The sequence below is a fragment of the Talpa occidentalis genome, unplaced genomic scaffold (genome assembly GCF_014898055.3).
Source record: "Talpa occidentalis isolate TD23 unplaced genomic scaffold, MPIMG_talOcc4v2.1 talOcc4.9, whole genome shotgun sequence".
Taxonomy (NCBI): Eukaryota; Metazoa; Chordata; class Mammalia; order Eulipotyphla; family Talpidae; genus Talpa; species Talpa occidentalis.
The window spans coordinates 76,423,154-76,439,006 of NW_023605305.1; the positions used below are offsets into that span (position 1 = coordinate 76,423,154).

A 15,853-nucleotide genomic window follows, 5' to 3' on the forward strand; every position below is an offset into this window, starting at 1 on the left:
GTATACGCTCAGGGGGAAAACCACTGGAAAGAAATCCATCTGTGCTGCTTCTGGGAAATTGAAATCTCACCACCCCCACCCACCCCCACCGCCATCCGCCACCCCTCAACCCCCACCAATCTTTACATTTACCCTTCTTCTTTACAAATACCCTTCTTCTTTACAAATTTACATTTACCCTTTACATTTACCCTTCTTCTTTACAAATACCCTTCTTCTTTTTACAGTAGAGTATTCCAACAGCAACTTTTGTCAGTCAAAGGTCTGCTGAACGCAGAGTTAGGTGCAGCGTGTGAGGAACCCACGTGTGCGGAGCGCGGGCCACCAGGTCTCCCGCGTGGCTACCTCGCAACCACTGCGGCGTACTTATTCCCCCTCAGGGGCAGGGACCCGGCCTACTCGTCCAGGTATTCCCCAGTCCTAGGTTGAGGGGTGACGCCACCACGCAGGGTTCAGCCGTGCGGCTCAGGCCGGCGCAGGACGCGCCCCCGGGAGCGCAGACGCCGCACGTGGCGCTCCGACGCCCCCAGGTGCCCGGCCGGGGAAGCGCACGCGGATGCCTTCGCTCAGGGGAGGCGCGAGCAAGGTGCCCACCTCAGGCCCTAGGAACCCCTTCCTTTCGGCATCGATTTCTCAGAGGCACCTGATACCCATGGGGTTGAGGAAAATTCCAGCATGACTTCAGAGCCTGCCCTCCTCTCATTAATGTTGCTTTTCCACTTCCGTTTTCCCATAATCCCAGATAATTTTTTTTTCATTGACTTTAGACTTCAGGTTTAATTCCTCCATCCCTGGGAACGTGCATTTATTTCCTATTACCATGTTCTGTTTAGAGGGAGAGGATGTTAGAGGAGCAGGGGGTCTGCTGCCAGATTCCTTGAGGTCTCTGCCACCTACTAGCCATGCGGCCTTTGGCAAGCTGACTCCGAGAACCCATTTCCAGAAACAAAACTACCTCTCAAGACAGTAAGAGGGGGAAGGTAATAGTGCAGAGATGCTGCGGCATGTACACGGGGCTGTCTTCCCTATGTGGAGCCCATGCCCTTGGTCTTCGCTCCATGGCCCAAGTTTAAGCTTGCTCCCCCTCTGAGGCTCCCACTCTTTGACACACTGCTTTGCATGCTTCCTGATTCCCATGGAGTGTAAGTTCACTGAGGACACTGAGCGTGTGGTCTCGCTCATACCCCTTGTCTACACACAGAACAGAGTGTGGCGCAAAGGAACCCTTAGAGCTGCTTGTATCCAAGTTCGCCCTACTCACTTCCCGCGGCCCTCAATGGCTTCTGTGAACCTCCTCCCCATGTCTTGGCCCCAGGTCCTGAGACATCACGACCCCCAGACTGGGTCCACGTCCTGACTTGGTGTCCACGCTGAGTCCATGTCCCAGCATGGAGAAGGCACTTGACAAGTGCTGCTGGGTGAAGGAGTTAGGGAAGAAATACCCTTCTTCTGGAGCTCCCCCTCTCCCAGAGGCTTTCATGAAGAGCGAGGCCAGAAGTGGGTGGGCAGCACTTACGACAAAGCCTCTCCCGTCAGCCACCACTGAGTGCCCAGGTGTGTACCTGAGGTGCTGTGAGGGCTTCTTATTGTCTCCTGGGGACAGGGGTAAGGCTGTGAAACGTGTACTTGTGTGTGTCGCTCAGAACACAAGGTGACGTCCGGCGATAAAGAGACCACAGCAGTCATGAATAGAAACAACTAGTGTATTGATACAGGGAGGAGAGAAGAGGTGCAGATGCGAAATGGGGAGGCAGGAGCTCTGTAGTGTTTGCAAAAAACCACTGCCACACAGCTTCCTACCTTTCTCCCCGTCCCCTCTGGGTGGGGCCCTTGTAGGCTCTCACCCTTTCTAGTAGGCCTCCCTCTGCCTCCCCTGCACCTACTTGACCTCAACTTCCAGTGACTGGGCCAAGCCATGCCCAGCTCTAATGCTGGGTAAAGCAAGGCTCAAACACCTTTTCCCCTTCCTCCACCTCCCACCTAATTCCCATCTCTTGTCTAAATAAAATATAGCAAAAGCAAGCACAGCTGGTACCTGGAAAAATCAAGTCACCCCGGGGCTGGGGTGGGGCTGGAGGCTGGGGAGGGCAGGCAGAGGAGCCTCAGCCAGCAGTAGTGGACCAAGGGCTGGCAGAGGGGACTCCTCACCTGCCCCTTAGGCACCTTGTCGCGGGGTCCCCGGGGCGGGGGCAGTAGGCAGGGCAGATAAGCAGAAATTAGGCTCTGTAAAAGCCTCCCTTTCCCTGGGCTTCTGCAGGAAGCCCTCTTTGGTTTTAAGCAGATATGGAGTTTCCTGGAAGCAGGGAAAAGGAAGGAGTGATAGAGACATAAGTTTTTTTTTTTTTTTTGCTCATATTTTCCCTTCAGTATAAAATCATTGTAGAAAATAATTTTTTTTAGAAAAAAAATAGAAGAAAAAAACCAAAGGGGCATTTTTCTTTGGCTTTAAGCCCCCTCCATGAGGCACAGGGTAGAGGATGGGCACAAGGTGAGGAGAAAGCAGGAGGCCTCTGCCTCCACCCCACCTGGCAGGTCCCAGATTACATGATGCTGCAGTTCTGGGGGTTCTAGGAGAGAAAAGGGGAGAGTTGAGTGGCAGTATCTGGCCCCCTGCCACCCTTTCCCTACCCCAGCCCTGTCCCTGCCCTCCAGTCTGGGGTTCAGACAGGAGGGGCAGGATGCAGGATGAACTGTCCAGGATGCTGGGCTACAGGGAGGAGGCTCCTACTCCCCCGGGTTGCGGAAGAGAAGGCTCCCCTCATCCCACAGGACTGCTTGTCTTAATCCCAATGCCCAGGGCCCTCTGCCTAAGGGGTATGGAGGTAAAGGGAATACTCACCTGGGTTCGGGGATTGGAGCTGCCCAGGAGGTAGGAGCGGGTGACCAGGCTGTCCCCAAAGCTGCTACCCCCACTGCCCCCCATATTGCGCTGGTAGCGAGTAACGGTGACACTGGAGGCAGAAGAGCCAGAAGAGATGGATCCGCCCACCTGGGCTCCTGCGCTGGCGGAAGCCTTGTCCGCAGGCTGCCCACACGTCCCGCACAGCACGGTGCGGGAGCGCAGGTTGTATTCAGTGGGGTCCCCCGAGCTGCTGCAGTGAGAGCCCTGGGGAGGGAGACAAGGCTCAGGCAGGCGGGACGGTGAGTCTGGGACTGACTGCTCAGGCCCAACACCCAGGCTCCTGGCTGCTTTGGGGTCCCAGGCACCAGCTGGATGCAGGGGTGCTGGGGGGTGGGGGGTTATGTTCAAGGAATAGAGGCCCCTGGGGCTCAGGGGCTAGGAGGAGGGAGAGGGAAGACATGAATGGGGACAAGGATCAGGAAGACTTGGGCCGGGGAAGTGGATCTGGGCTTGGACTCGGTCCTACTTGTTCTGAGCTCGAGGGAAGGGAGAGTAGGTAAGCAAGCTTGCTGGGCAGCACGCATGCAGGACCAAGTGCGGGGGAGCCAAGAATGAGAGAAAAGTTTTTGCAGGAAAAGTGGTGGCAATGAGAGGACATGCATGCACATGAATGCAACAGGAATGGGGAAGGGAAGAGAAAAGAAAGGCATGCAACAGAAATGGGGGGAGAGAGGCAGGGCGGGGTGCCCCACGTCTGTCCTCCCACCCCCTTCACAGGAGACCAATCCAGACCCTCATCCACTGCTCCCATGGAACACTCCATGGCGTCAGAAAGTTCCCACTCCCTGCCTTACCAGAGTAGGGCACCCAAACACCTGGGTTCCCTATTCAAGGTATAGGGAGGAGAGAGAAGAAAGGCCAGGGCAGCAAGTGAAGTTCCAAAACATTCTTTAATGAAAAGATTTTTGGCACAGGGAGGCTGGGGAGAGGCTGCCCCCAGGCTTTGGCTGCATGGCCCAGCAGGGGCTTGGCCTCAGCGGCGGCGGCCACTCACATGATGGAGCAGGTCATCTCCATCCTCATCATCGTCATCTTCAACCACGGTCACTGAGCGCACTAGCTTGCGCATGGCCACCTCCTGCCAGGGACATGAGACCAGGTCTGAGGGAGAGGGGATCAGGGCGGAGGGGACAGGGTGTGCAATGTACCCACCCACTGTGCCCTCCTAAGAGCCTTTCTCAGACGCTTCTGGCCCTTTGTCCAGCCTGCTGCTTGCTTTGCATTGTTAGAGTTCAGGAATCCAGAGAGGCACCCTATCAAGTTCTCTGGGTAGGAGGACACCTTTAACAATCCTCGCTGTTCTAACCTCTACCCCTCATGCTGCTGGGGCATCTTGTGTGTGCCTACTGAGTGGAGAGAGCTAGGAGAGCTCAAGGTGGCCCTGAGTTGGTTCTCTTGGGGTGGAGGCAGCCAGCTCCTATTTTGGCCACTAGGGCCCATCCAGCGAGAAGCCCGCATACTCACCTCCCCAGTGGAGTTGATGAGAGCTGTGCGCAGGCTGTTCCCACAGCCCCAGGTGTTCTGTGCCTTCCACACCAAGTCAGTAGGGGGGCTATGGGTGGCCCCAGCTCCCGCAGCCCAGATCTGCAAGGAGAATTAAAGAAGGGTGCTCACATCAAGCACTCTCGACCTCAGGCCAACCTGCACCCCCACCCCCACACACACACCCTGCCACTTACCGTCACCACTTGTCCAGCCTTCAGGGTGAACTTTGGTGGGAAGCGGTAGGTCAGCAAGGGCTCGTCTCCGTTCTGGCGTTTGATCTGCCAATTGCCCATGGACTGGTCCTGCCGGGAAGGGAGGGGAGAGGTGGGGGAGGCACGTCCTGGTTCCTGTGTTCTCTCTCGCCAAGGGCCCAGGCAGGCCACCAGCAGGAGCCTTTCCCTCCATCCCTCACTGTCCATCCCTCTGTCCCTCACTGTCCCCCCGCTCAGGGATAACAACTACACTCAGGGGCACTTCAGCTGTGCCAGCACACTTGCCGCTTTTACCTGCCCGGCACCCCCCAAAGAGTTAGGAACTTACTGACCGCAGATTTATCTACAGGAGGAAGCCCCTGCTCTGAGCAGTTAAATAACTTGCCCAGGGTCTCACTGATGAGTCCCAGTGTCAGGATTTAAGTCGTGTGTGGAGGAGGCACACCCTGGCCCTGGTTGGCCTGGGTGAGGAATCCCTGTCTCCAAGCCTCACCCCTTCGTCCTCGCAAGCTCTGCCTAAGCAGCAACATCCCTCACCCCCCAGCCTACCTCACTGGACTTGTTGCGCAGCCGCACGAACTTGCCCTCCTCATCCACCTCCTCCACTGCCACTCGCCCACTGGTGCGCGCATGCTGTGAGAAGCTGCTGCGGCTGCTCTCTGCGGCCTCCAGCCTGCGCTTTTTAGTGACGCTGCCCCCACCCTGCGTCTGGGATGAGTGGGAGGAGGCACGGCCACGGCTGCGCTGAGAGGTGGGGCTGGGGGACAGGCGCAGCCTGGGGAGAGGGAGACAAGTGGGGGCCTAGTCAAGGCCAGGTGCAGGCCAGATGGGTCACTGGCCCCTCTCTGGCTCCTCCTCGGCTCACCTTTCCTCCTCACCCTCCAGGAGCTTGCGGTAGGCGTGGATCTCCATGTCCAGGGCCAGTTTGATGTCCAGAAGCTCCTGGTACTCATCCAGCTGCTGCTGCATCCTCGCCCGCATTTCTGCCATCTCCCGTTCCTTCTCTGCCAGCACCCGGCGGCTCGTATCTCGCTCGCGGGCCAGTGAGTCCTCCAGGTCCCGCACCTTTGCTTCTTTGGCTGCCAGCTGGGGGGTGATGGGGTCTTGTGAGCTCTCAAGAGCCCTGAGCATGGAGCATCAGGTACGCAGGTAAGAGCCTAGGGACACCCAGCTACCCTCGCATCACAGGCTTTAAATGGTCTACACTAGCAATGGGAAGGCTTCCCACTGTTTACCTGAAATCTCATTCTGAGGCTAAAACCTATTTCTTTTTGTCAGAAATGGCACAACCAGCTAGAACAATATTGATACTTTTAACACCTCATACTGAGTGTCCTGACAGGGTGTGAAAGAGGCTAAGCAGGAGTTCCCTTGTCAAATGGAAAAACCAAGTCTCTGAGGAGTGAAGGTCATACCAGCAAGACAAGAGGTGGTCCTGGAACAGCAGTCATCTGATTCTGAATCCTATAGGCCCCTTGCTCAGCGTGTGGTCCCGTACATGTATTCCCTCTCTCCCTCTCCCCTTCCCTTCTCAGCTTCCACCCCGCATCCTGCCTAGACTCTTGGCTGATGGGGAAAAGGACGCGGGGCCATCACCTGCTTCTGGAGCTGGCTGAGTTGAGCCGAGAGGCTGTCGATGCGGATGCGGGACTGCTGCAGCTCCTCATGTACAGCCCCCATCAGATTGCTGTTCCTCTCAGCAGACTGCCGGGCATTATCCAGCTGCAGAGGAGGACAGAGGACACACAGTTAGGTCTGCAGGGGCTGGGAGCGAGGGAGGGGAGAAAACTGTTGCTGGGCAGGCCACTCAGCTCCCCAGCACCATCCACCTGCTCCCCAGAGACTGCAAAGGGACAGAGACAGCAAGGGAGCAGCACCTTGGCAGAATAGGTCTTCTCCAGATCCTTCTTGTACTGTTCCACCTGGTCCTCATGCTGGGCCCGCAGGTCCTGCAGGGCATCCGCCAGCCGGCTCTCAAACTCACGCTGCTTCCCATTATCAATCTCCACCAGCCGGGTCTCATGGCGGCGCTTGGTCTCACGCAGCTCCTAGAAGGATTGGTCACAGAAACCAAGATCAGTCTTGGAAGGCTGAGACCCAGGGGGCAAGTTCCCTGCCTGATCCTAATCCTGAGTGGAGTCACTATAAGGTACTGTTTAACTTGGGAAGTGAGGGGCAGCTACCCCCCACTTCCCAGTTACCAGTACAGGAAGTCAAGTAGGTGAGCTCTCCACAGCTCCCAACCCCAGCCCCGGCCCCCTCGCCTGCAAAGCACCATCCCCACCTCGCTGTAAATGTTCTTCTGGAAGTCCAGCTCCTCCTTCAGGGTCTGCAGCCTGTTCTCAGCATCCACCCGCCGCAGCATCTCATCCTGAAGTTGCTTCTTGGCCTCACCCAGGGCTGCCTCGAGCTGAGAAGGGAGCAGACATTAGGGAGGAGTCACAGAACATCAGAGCTGGCAGGAAGCTGAGAAGTGGGCTGTTCCCTATACATCCCTTTATATGTGCAGAACAGTTCCTGGGGTAGGGGACAGAATCTTAGATGAACACAGGAAATGTCTACTCCCTCACGGTAACTACTCTGGGGAGGGGCTGTGCTAAAAAATTGCCCCACACAGCAACTGCTATTAAGGAGGGAAGAACAAGGTATAGCCGGAGTGTGAGGGAAGGAACCAAAGTGCCCGGTATGGTCAAGGGGTCTCGGAGAGACTGAGACCCAAAGGACAGGTTAGTGGGCGCTGCAAGGGGGGATTCTGCAGTGATGGCAGGGAAGGGAGAGAGCAAAGGTGCGGGTATGAAGGCACACGTGTTCTTTAGGACCTGCAGAGGACAGTACTGCTAAAGCCCAAAGCACGGGGGTTGGGGGAGTGATGGGAGGTGACTGGACTGCATCTCATCTGCCACAAAAAGATCCTCTGGGGGGCCTCCCTGGTGGCGCAAGGGGTTACGACGCAACCTGTGAGGCTAACCACAGCCATTGCAGCACAAGTGTGATCCTCGGCCCACCAGGGAGCTACCCACATGACGCAGCAGACCTCTCCTGTCTCGCCCGCTGCTCCCCTCAGCAGTGTATTTCAGTCCATCTGCCTGTTCTGTTCCCCACTCTGTCTCTGGTGAATCCTCTCACCCCCGCATCTTTGGCCTGTACCCCCGTTCTTGTATACATAAATAAATAAATCTTAAAAAAAAAGATCCTCTGGGCTTTGAAGAGGGGGCACCTTTCTTAGGTTTTCAGTTCAGAAAGCAGAGGCTAGTGGGTGCAGCTAGGAGACTGGGGGGAAGGGTGGGCCTGAAGGCAGAAACCCAGAAGGAGAAGACCCTGTTATGGTTTAGTAGATGGCTTGCCCTGTCTTATGGCGGGCAGGTCTTGGGAGGGGAGAGCCCGGGACCGAAGCTTGGCTGCTGACTCTATCCTGACCCTGCTCTGAGCAGATGAGGCTGTGATATTGGGAACAAGCCAGCTTCTTTGATTCTGTCCCCCAGCTTGTCACATGAGAGATCAGAGGTTGGAACAGATAGCAAAGAGTTTTCAAAGTAAAGACCGCAAGGCATGGCTTCCATGCCAGGCATTAAGAACAAGCATCTTGGGCCTCTCTAGTGGTGCAGTGAGTTAAGTCTCAGCACTATGAAGCTACCAGCAGCCACTACAGCCCAAGTTCGATCCCTGGCCAGGGAGCAACCCACATGGTGCAGCAGACCTCTCCTGTCTCGCCCGCTGCTCCCCTCAGCAGTGTATTTCAGTCAGTTCACCTATCTGCTCCCCACTCTGTCTCTGGCCCCCACACCTCTGGCCTGCACCTCAGATTTTGTATGCATAAATAAATATATCTTAAAAAAAACAAGCAAACAAGCATCCTGTGTGTGACTGACTGCCAGTTCCCAACTATGGGCTCTGTGGAGGTCCACACTCCTCTCCTGTCTCCCGGAGACAGCTGTCTATAAGAGGGCCAAACCAGGGGGACACAGGGTCAAGCACAATTCATTGTAAAGTTACGTGGAAATGATGTGTAGATTATTTAAAATCCACTGTGCTGGATGCCATGGGCAATCAAAGAAGGAGGAGATGTGGTCTAGGAGGGCAAAATGACACTAGGACAGGTGACTAGCTCTGATGCCAGGTGATAGGTCAGACCAGGTAACTTCAGAGGGTAACTGGGGTGGGAGAGGGAGTGTGCATTTGTCCGGGGTCAGGTGGGATCATGGGGGACCCTGGAAGCACCCTCACCTTGGCCACTTGCCCCCGCAGGTCATGCAGTTCGCCCTCCTGTGTGCGTTTCTCACTGAGAGCAGTGCTCAGCGCGGCCTCCTTGGAGTTGAGCAGAGCTTCCACATCCTTGAGTCGCGCTTGGGCAGCCAGCAAGTCTCCCTCCTTCTTGGTATTGCTAGAGAAGTGAAAGAAGAGTGCATTTAACAGGAGTCCATGTCCCTCGAGAGGGCTGGGTCCCCAAGGGGGAGAGAGAGGTCTTTTCCAGGCCGAGGCGGTGGCGACTTGACAATCCTTCAAGCTGCCAGAAGAGGGCGTTCTTGGCCTTAGGTTTGTTTGCCTCCAACTGCCTCTGGGGCTGGACTCCCACTTCCTGCAAGATCCCCAAAACCCCCTTCCTGCTTCTCCACCCTTCCCATGACTCAGTGTTCAGGAACGTGCCTGGGGCGAAGGGTACGTTGGCTGGTCCCACGAGATGAATGCTTTTCCCTCTCTCCCCTCCCATTCCTTCCCAAAGAGACAGGGGCACCTTTGTCTCCAGCCCCTTCCCACACAGGGCTTTAACCTTCTCCTCCCTGACTCCACCCACCTCCCATTCAGCCAGGCCTCTCTCTCTCCAGGGACCCAGACAGTCAGGCTCCCAGCCCCGGGGTCCATGAGTCCCTGAGGCTTCTCAGGTTTGGGCCCCAAAGGTGTTGGTCACCAGAACTATGGGGAAAGACATTGGTCAAACCGCAGAAAGACCGTGGATGAGGACAAACAAGTGTGCATAATATCGATCTTTTCCTTTCTCAGATCCAGTCTGGTTCCCCATCTATGCAAAGGGGGTTCATCCTCCCTCCCTCCAGGCCTCATCAGAGCCTGAGAGAATGCCGAGCCATGGAACACAAGGCTCAGCATCTGGCTCCAGATGTGGCTCCCAGGCCTCCAGGTCCATCTGGGTTCCATCTTGGAAGCTTTCTATTCCTTGAACCAGGCGAAGCTTTAGCTAGAACCAGTTAAACAGGAGTTGCCTCTGTCACCTCCTTCCACTCTCTGGTCATTTTTGCTGGATAGTAAACTGGAGAAACAGAGGGATCCTACTTTCCAAAAACACCTCTGGGTAACCCAGGAACTTTCCACAGATGTCCTGATCATTCACCAATACAGAGTGAGAGAAAACAGTTAGCCCGGTGCGTGGAGGCAGAGCTCGAAGGGGCCTGGTCCCAGCCACCATCTGTAACTCGTCAGTCCTTAAGCATGAGCCCACCACAGCAGATGGAAAAAAAGAAAACCAAACGTGGGCAGGGGGAAAAATCTCTCTTGGAAAGGAAAAAAGTGCCCCTGCCAACATTCTTCTCCTGCCATAAAATCCCTAAGCTCCAAGAGCCCCAGCAATTCACTGTAAAGCAGGATGGAGAAGGTCAGGCTAGAGGAAGCCCTGGGCACTGAGCTGCTGTTCTCCTGCCACCTGCTTAGCAGATTCAAACAGGAGCCACCTCCCCTCCCACTGGGCTCCACTGAGAGGGAAGACAGCTGCCCAGAGGGGAGGAGCAGGGGAAGGACATGAAGTCCAGGAGGGAGTTTGCCCAGCCACTTACTCCGTCCAGGCCACACCTCAGAACAAGCTATTTAATGCAACAGAGTCTATCTCCTGTGAAAAGAGGCCCTTCCAGAACTGGAGGATGTCTTCCCTCCTCCGTCTCAGTCAGAAAAGCTAAAAATAAAGTCAAAACCCAGCTCAGGTTTTGGCTGCCATCCGGCCCAGCCCCTGGCTGGAAGCACAGCCCTAACTTTCCATGACTTCAGAACTTTTCCGAAGCTGAGGCAGCTGCAGGGGGAGGAGGGAAAAAGAAAAACCACTGGTAAAGTGAAGCGACAACAGACACAGACTCCGAGCTCCTTGGGCCAACTCCAAGCCTGGCGGGGACTTCCCAGAAGAGGCCTCTCTTGCCTGCAGCAGAAGAGCTGCAGCGGGCCCTACTGGGACATTCTCAAATATGGAGCCGAGGAGCTTAGAGTGGGTTCAGCTCAACCCCTCCTTTTCAGAGGAGGGAACTGAGGCGCAGAGGAGGAAGGTGGATGGCACGGTGTTGAGCACTGCCAGCAGTAGAGGGACAGGGTCCCAGTCAGTTCAGGCTGTCTAGGAGGACTGCTCCACACCTCACTGCCCTCCCAGCCAAAGGTCTGGAGTCGCGCTGGAGGAGGAGGGCTTCCCTGAGCCTGCTGCCTGAGCTGGGAGAGGCAGGAAGGGGTCAGTGCAGTGGGAAGTCATCCCTCCGTGCCTCAGCCCTACTCCTGCCTCGCAGGCCTCCCCAGACCCTGCAGCATTCTCCTGCAAAATCCAGTGCCAGGTAGATGGGGACCGAGGACAACAGAGGTGCGTGGCCCCAGAGCTCTGGGAGCCAGCAGTCTGACAACTACAGGAGTTTGTCCTTCAGTCTAACGTCCTCCCTTCCCACTGCTCCCAAAGGTGGCAGTGGTAATAAAATAACAGTAAGCCGGCACTTACACAGTGCATTAAAGACGGCACTTACACAGTGCATTAGGGGCCAGGCACTGTTTTAAACATTCAGTGTGAACTCAGCTTCACAGCCACCCCATGAGATAGGTGCTCTGCTAAGTGGCTGAGGAAACTGAGGCACAGAGCTGTGCCCCATGTTCCTCAGCGAGGTGGCAGTTCCACACAGCCTTAGCACCTGCTGAGTGTGGAGGAAATTGGGGGACTACATTCCTTTCCTTTTGGGGAGGCTTTGATTAGCACTTGAAAGAGATGCCATTAAAGGACTAAGATATACCCTGAAGATGAGGGAAACCTCCAGCTAAGAGAGGGAAGTGAAGAAGGGCTTTTGCGGTTTTCTCAGTCATGCAGAGGGAGCTCCCATCGGCGGGAAGAAGCCGCTATCACCCATGGACTCGTGACTCAGACCTCAGCAGCCCTGTGGTCAGGGAGCTGCACGCATGCCTCAAGAGATGGCTGGGGGTAGCTCAGAGCCCCACACCTCTAGCCACCCTACCTCCTCCAAATGGTACCTCCTCCCTAGGCAGGATCTTCAGACCCAGCAGGGGTGCCTAGCAGGCACTGGCCAGGGTGGTGCTGCTGCCCCAGCCCCAGTCCTAGTGCCATGGGGGTTGGCGGGTGGAGGGGTGGCTGGGCACACTGACTGCTGCACACATGGGTTGGCAGGGAGGAGCGGGCGGAGCAGGCAAGAAGAGCAGGGAAGGGTGGGAACCAGGGGCGTCTCAGGTGACTCATCCTCAGGCAGACAATGCCTGGGCAGGGGTCGGGAAATCCTCTAGTGCTCACAGGGGAGACCCTGACTTTGCCCTGTCCTGCCCAAGGCCCTGCGCCCTGCCAGTGGCAGGCCTCCAGCCCTCACATCCACCAGGCTCCTCAAGCACAGGAGTGGCTCCATCCCAGTGGCCTCGTAAGGCAAGAAGGGCTGGGCATCCTGTTTCTGACTCTTCCCACAGCTGGCAAATCTGATTTCAGAAGTGAGGGAAGGTGTGGGGTGGGGGAGGGGAGGGTACACAGAGGGAGGTAAGGTGGAAATGGGAGCTGAGGCTGGGGCCTGTTAGTTGTCCCAGCTGGAGTCGGAAGCCTGGCTCCAGGGCTGCGCAGGCCAGGGCGCAGGGGGTTGTTTTGGGGATAGTAAAGAGCCCAGAGCAGCAAAGGGGCTGGGTGGGCACCAGGCCAGGCCTGGACCCGCCCACTGAGTCACCCTCCTCAGCTCTGCTCTAATGCCAGATATGGAAGCCAGAGCCAGCCGCAGGGCTGTTTGGGCCTGGTTGCTGGGAGCAGCTTGGTAGGCCCCAGGGACAGGCCCCCATTTCCTCCCTTGGGCTAAGGAAGCGACTAGGGGGCAGAGAAGTAGCCTGGGGCTAAAAATAAGAAGTGGGATCCCTCAGATCCACCCAGTCCCCTCACAGGCCACCCTCAGTCCCTCAGCCTCACCAGCCCTGAGAGTTCCCCATCGCTGGGCGAAGACCCCTGAAGGGGGCGTATGGGAACCGGGAAAGCAAGGTCTCTGGGCTCCTGGATAGAGCCTTCCTCACAGGAAAGGGCGCCCCCTGTGGCTGGGCAGGGAAGGGCAGGGATGGGGTGGGGGAAGAAGCCCCTGCTTTGGGGAGTGGGGACAGCTTTCTCCACCCTCCCAGGCATCTAGACCTCTCCTCAGGCTGACTTCCAGCAGGAGATGGGGCATCTCAGCCACCCCAAGCCTGACAGCACTCCTGCCACCGCACCCTTTGTCCAGCAGCTCCTCCCACTGCCTTCCTCCCTCCCTCCATCCAAATCTATCCCCCATCCCAGCCAGCTCCGCCTTGTCGCTCCAGCTCCACACCCACACCCGGTCTGCCAACCGTGTTTAGCTGTTGTTTTACCTGCTGCTTTATCCTCTCCCCACTTGTGTTGTATCTCAGGGCTTTTCTGTATGTCTCCATATGCCCAGGGACTGGGAGGTTCATGGGTTCCTAGAGGGACCACCTCCTGGATGGACTGCACTTTGACAGATGGGGAAACCAAGGCCTAGAGAAGGGCAGGCTGCCCACACGGTCACCAGAACACTCACAGCAGACATCAAAACCCAGAACACAGCATGATGCACGTGGCGGTGGTGGTAGAAAGCAGCACAGACTAAGGGAGAAACTGGCAGCCTCGCCTGCTGAGAGACACTCCAGCCAGAGACAGAGGCTAGTGAAGGTGCTGAGATGTCACTCCCACACCCCCACAGCTGTGTGAAGCCACCCCCACCCACAGGAACCACTGCCTGGTGGCTTGGCTGGTCTGTGGGTTTGCCTCACTTTCAGCAGGATGTGGGAACCCCTCCCCACTCTGGCATTCAAAGACACTGGTCTCTGGAAAGGAGTTCTTGAAGAGAAGAACTGAAGGAGGCAGGTGTTCCAGGGACTCAAGGTACCTGAGCCTTCTCCAGGCCCCTCCCTGTGAAGCTCTGAAGTCTTACAACTAGAAAGCACCTGGGACACTCCCCAGCATGGGCCCACCCCCAGCCCCCACCAGCACAGGCACACACCCACAGCAGGCATGGCCAGCACATGCCTCTCCTGGGCACCATCCCACCAACATGCCCGGGGTCTGAGACTCCTTAGATTCCCTTCCAGGGCCACCGGGCTCCCAGCTGTCCTGCCCCCAGACAAAGCCAAGTCTTAATGCCAGGCAGAGGGAGGGCTGGAGCAGGGGAAAGGGGAGCCAGGCAAGGGATGGCTAGGGCTGTGGACATGTTCAGACGCAACCCCAGCACAGGCTCTGGGGCTGGCAGGGGGCCAGGCCTGAGTCACAGCTGCTGGGTGTATCAACGTGGCATTGTACAGAGACAGCAGAGGCCTGCGGCCAGAGCCAGGGCACTGGGGGCCTAGACAACAGACGGCTGGCTTCCTGACCAGTCGTTCCCTCAAGCTCCCCTGCCAAATTCCACCTTCCTCCTTCCTGATCTGTTTCTCCAGGAGTTGCTTCGTGTTATCGCAAAAATGCAGGGGTAAGGCCTGGGTGCAGGCAGAAAGAAGTGGCAGCCTGGAGGAGGGCAGGATGGCCTAGGAAGAGATAGAATGACCTGGGGTTGGGGGAAGGGGAGGAGGTCACTCACCAAAGGGAGGAACACTAAGGGGATCCCCACAAGAAGTTGACTCAGCAGTCCCTCCTTAGGACAAATTAACCCTCCATCTGGTGGCTCAGGAATATTAGCCCTGACAACATCAGTTGGATTGCTCTCCAAGATCCGGAAAGGAAGTGGGGGAGGACCCAGGACTTCTGGTCCCACCGCATTCCAGCTCAGGCCTAGGAGATGCAACCCTCTCTCACAGCCAGCAGAGGGTGGCAGCGTCGGCGCTTCAGGAGGAAGGAGAGCCGGCTTGACCATCTCAAGCAGCCCGCTTGACGATCCCAAGCAGCCTTCTCAATCCACAGAACCTGGACCCCTTGAAATGAAGGGTCTCTAACTCCCAAGTCAGCCTGAAAGAGACTCAGACATCTTCTCCTTCTTGCATCTGTGCCCCATCTCATTCAGACCCTCCCCCCTTGCTACTATCAGCAAGAACACACTTGGAATTCCCAAGAAAAAGCCACTCACCCCTCAGCCTTTTCTGCTCTGAATGGACAGGGTCTCCCGTCCACTCTGCCCTCTGCCGTGACTCAGCGCCTCTGCTGGCCCGGGATCCCAGCCAGAATTACTTCTGGCTTCCACAGGCGGGATTCAGGCTTTTGCTCCCACAATAGGACAAAAGAACACCCCTCCCAACCTCCTTCCCAAACTCTGTCCCCTTCCTTAAGGGATGGTTAAGGGCCAAGACCGCCTCACAGCCCAGTCTCAGGTTGGGGGAGCCAGAATGGGGGACAGGAAAGCAGAAGGCTGCAGTCAAGGTCACCTCCCACTGGTTCCAGGCACACGCTGCCCAATCTTGGCCACCCTCAGGCAACAGTTCTTCAGGCCTCTCTTCTAGCCCCAACAGTCAGTGGCACTGTTCCTCTCCTACATGACACAGTTCCTCCCACTGCCTTGAGAGAGGCAATGAAAATGAGGTACCCATTCCTACTACCAAGAAAAGCAAAGTATAAGCCAAGAGTATAAAGTCACAATAAACCACTTCTAACAAACTATCTCTGAGAATTAGAGGAGGGTGTTGGTACTTTTCATTCTGATGGGAAATATTTCTATTGTGAGCAACATTGGCTATTAATTATATTTGATTGTAATTTTTTTAAAGATATATTTATTTATGGGCCTCCCCTAGTGGCGCAGCGGTTGAGCACTGGGCTGCGAGGCTGCCCACAGCCTTTGCAGCGCCGGTTCGTTCCCCGAGCCGCCAGCGAGGGTCCCACCAAAAAATAAATAAATAAATAAATAAACTATTAAAAAAAAAAAAGATATATTTATTTATGCATGCAAGAGCTGGGGTACAGGCCATAGGTGCGAGATATGAGAGGATTCACCAGAGACAGAGTGGGGAACAGAAGAGGCAGACTGACTGAAATACACTGCTGAGGGGAGCAGCAGGTGAGAGACAGGAGAGGTCTGCTGCACCATGTGGGTTAGCTCTCTGGCTGGCCGGGGATTGA

The 15,853-nt window shown here is 56.3% G+C and overlaps 1 protein-coding gene across 5 annotated transcripts in view; it reads right to left on the bottom strand.

Moving 5' to 3' along the window:
* Nucleotides 1-624: 624 nt before the first annotated feature.
* Nucleotides 625-15,853, bottom strand: part of LMNA (lamin A/C) — a 46,757-nt gene continuing 31,528 nt past the window's right edge. For 2 of the 5 annotated variants that reach the window (XM_037501155.2, XM_054691866.1), the window contains 11 exons: nucleotides 8,824-8,980; nucleotides 6,884-7,009; nucleotides 6,477-6,647; nucleotides 6,196-6,321; nucleotides 5,465-5,685; nucleotides 5,149-5,374; nucleotides 4,582-4,689; nucleotides 4,367-4,486; nucleotides 3,897-3,980; nucleotides 2,840-3,106; nucleotides 629-2,567 (listed from right to left, as the gene is read on the bottom strand). In XM_037501155.2, the coding sequence (XP_037357052.1) occupies nucleotides 2,541-2,567; nucleotides 2,840-3,106; nucleotides 3,897-3,980; nucleotides 4,367-4,486; nucleotides 4,582-4,689; nucleotides 5,149-5,374; nucleotides 5,465-5,685; nucleotides 6,196-6,321; nucleotides 6,477-6,647; nucleotides 6,884-7,009; nucleotides 8,824-8,980 (1,633 nt within the window). In that variant the 3' untranslated portion in view covers nucleotides 629-2,540. Of the gene's footprint in view, nucleotides 2,568-2,839; nucleotides 3,107-3,896; nucleotides 3,981-4,366; nucleotides 4,487-4,581; nucleotides 4,690-5,148; nucleotides 5,375-5,464; nucleotides 5,686-6,195; nucleotides 6,322-6,476; nucleotides 6,648-6,883; nucleotides 7,010-8,823; nucleotides 8,981-9,680; nucleotides 9,755-12,736; nucleotides 12,793-14,867; nucleotides 14,916-15,853 lie in introns of those variants that run through there. The other 3 variants (XM_054691867.1, XM_054691868.1, XM_037501156.2) reach the window with 3 other exon arrangements.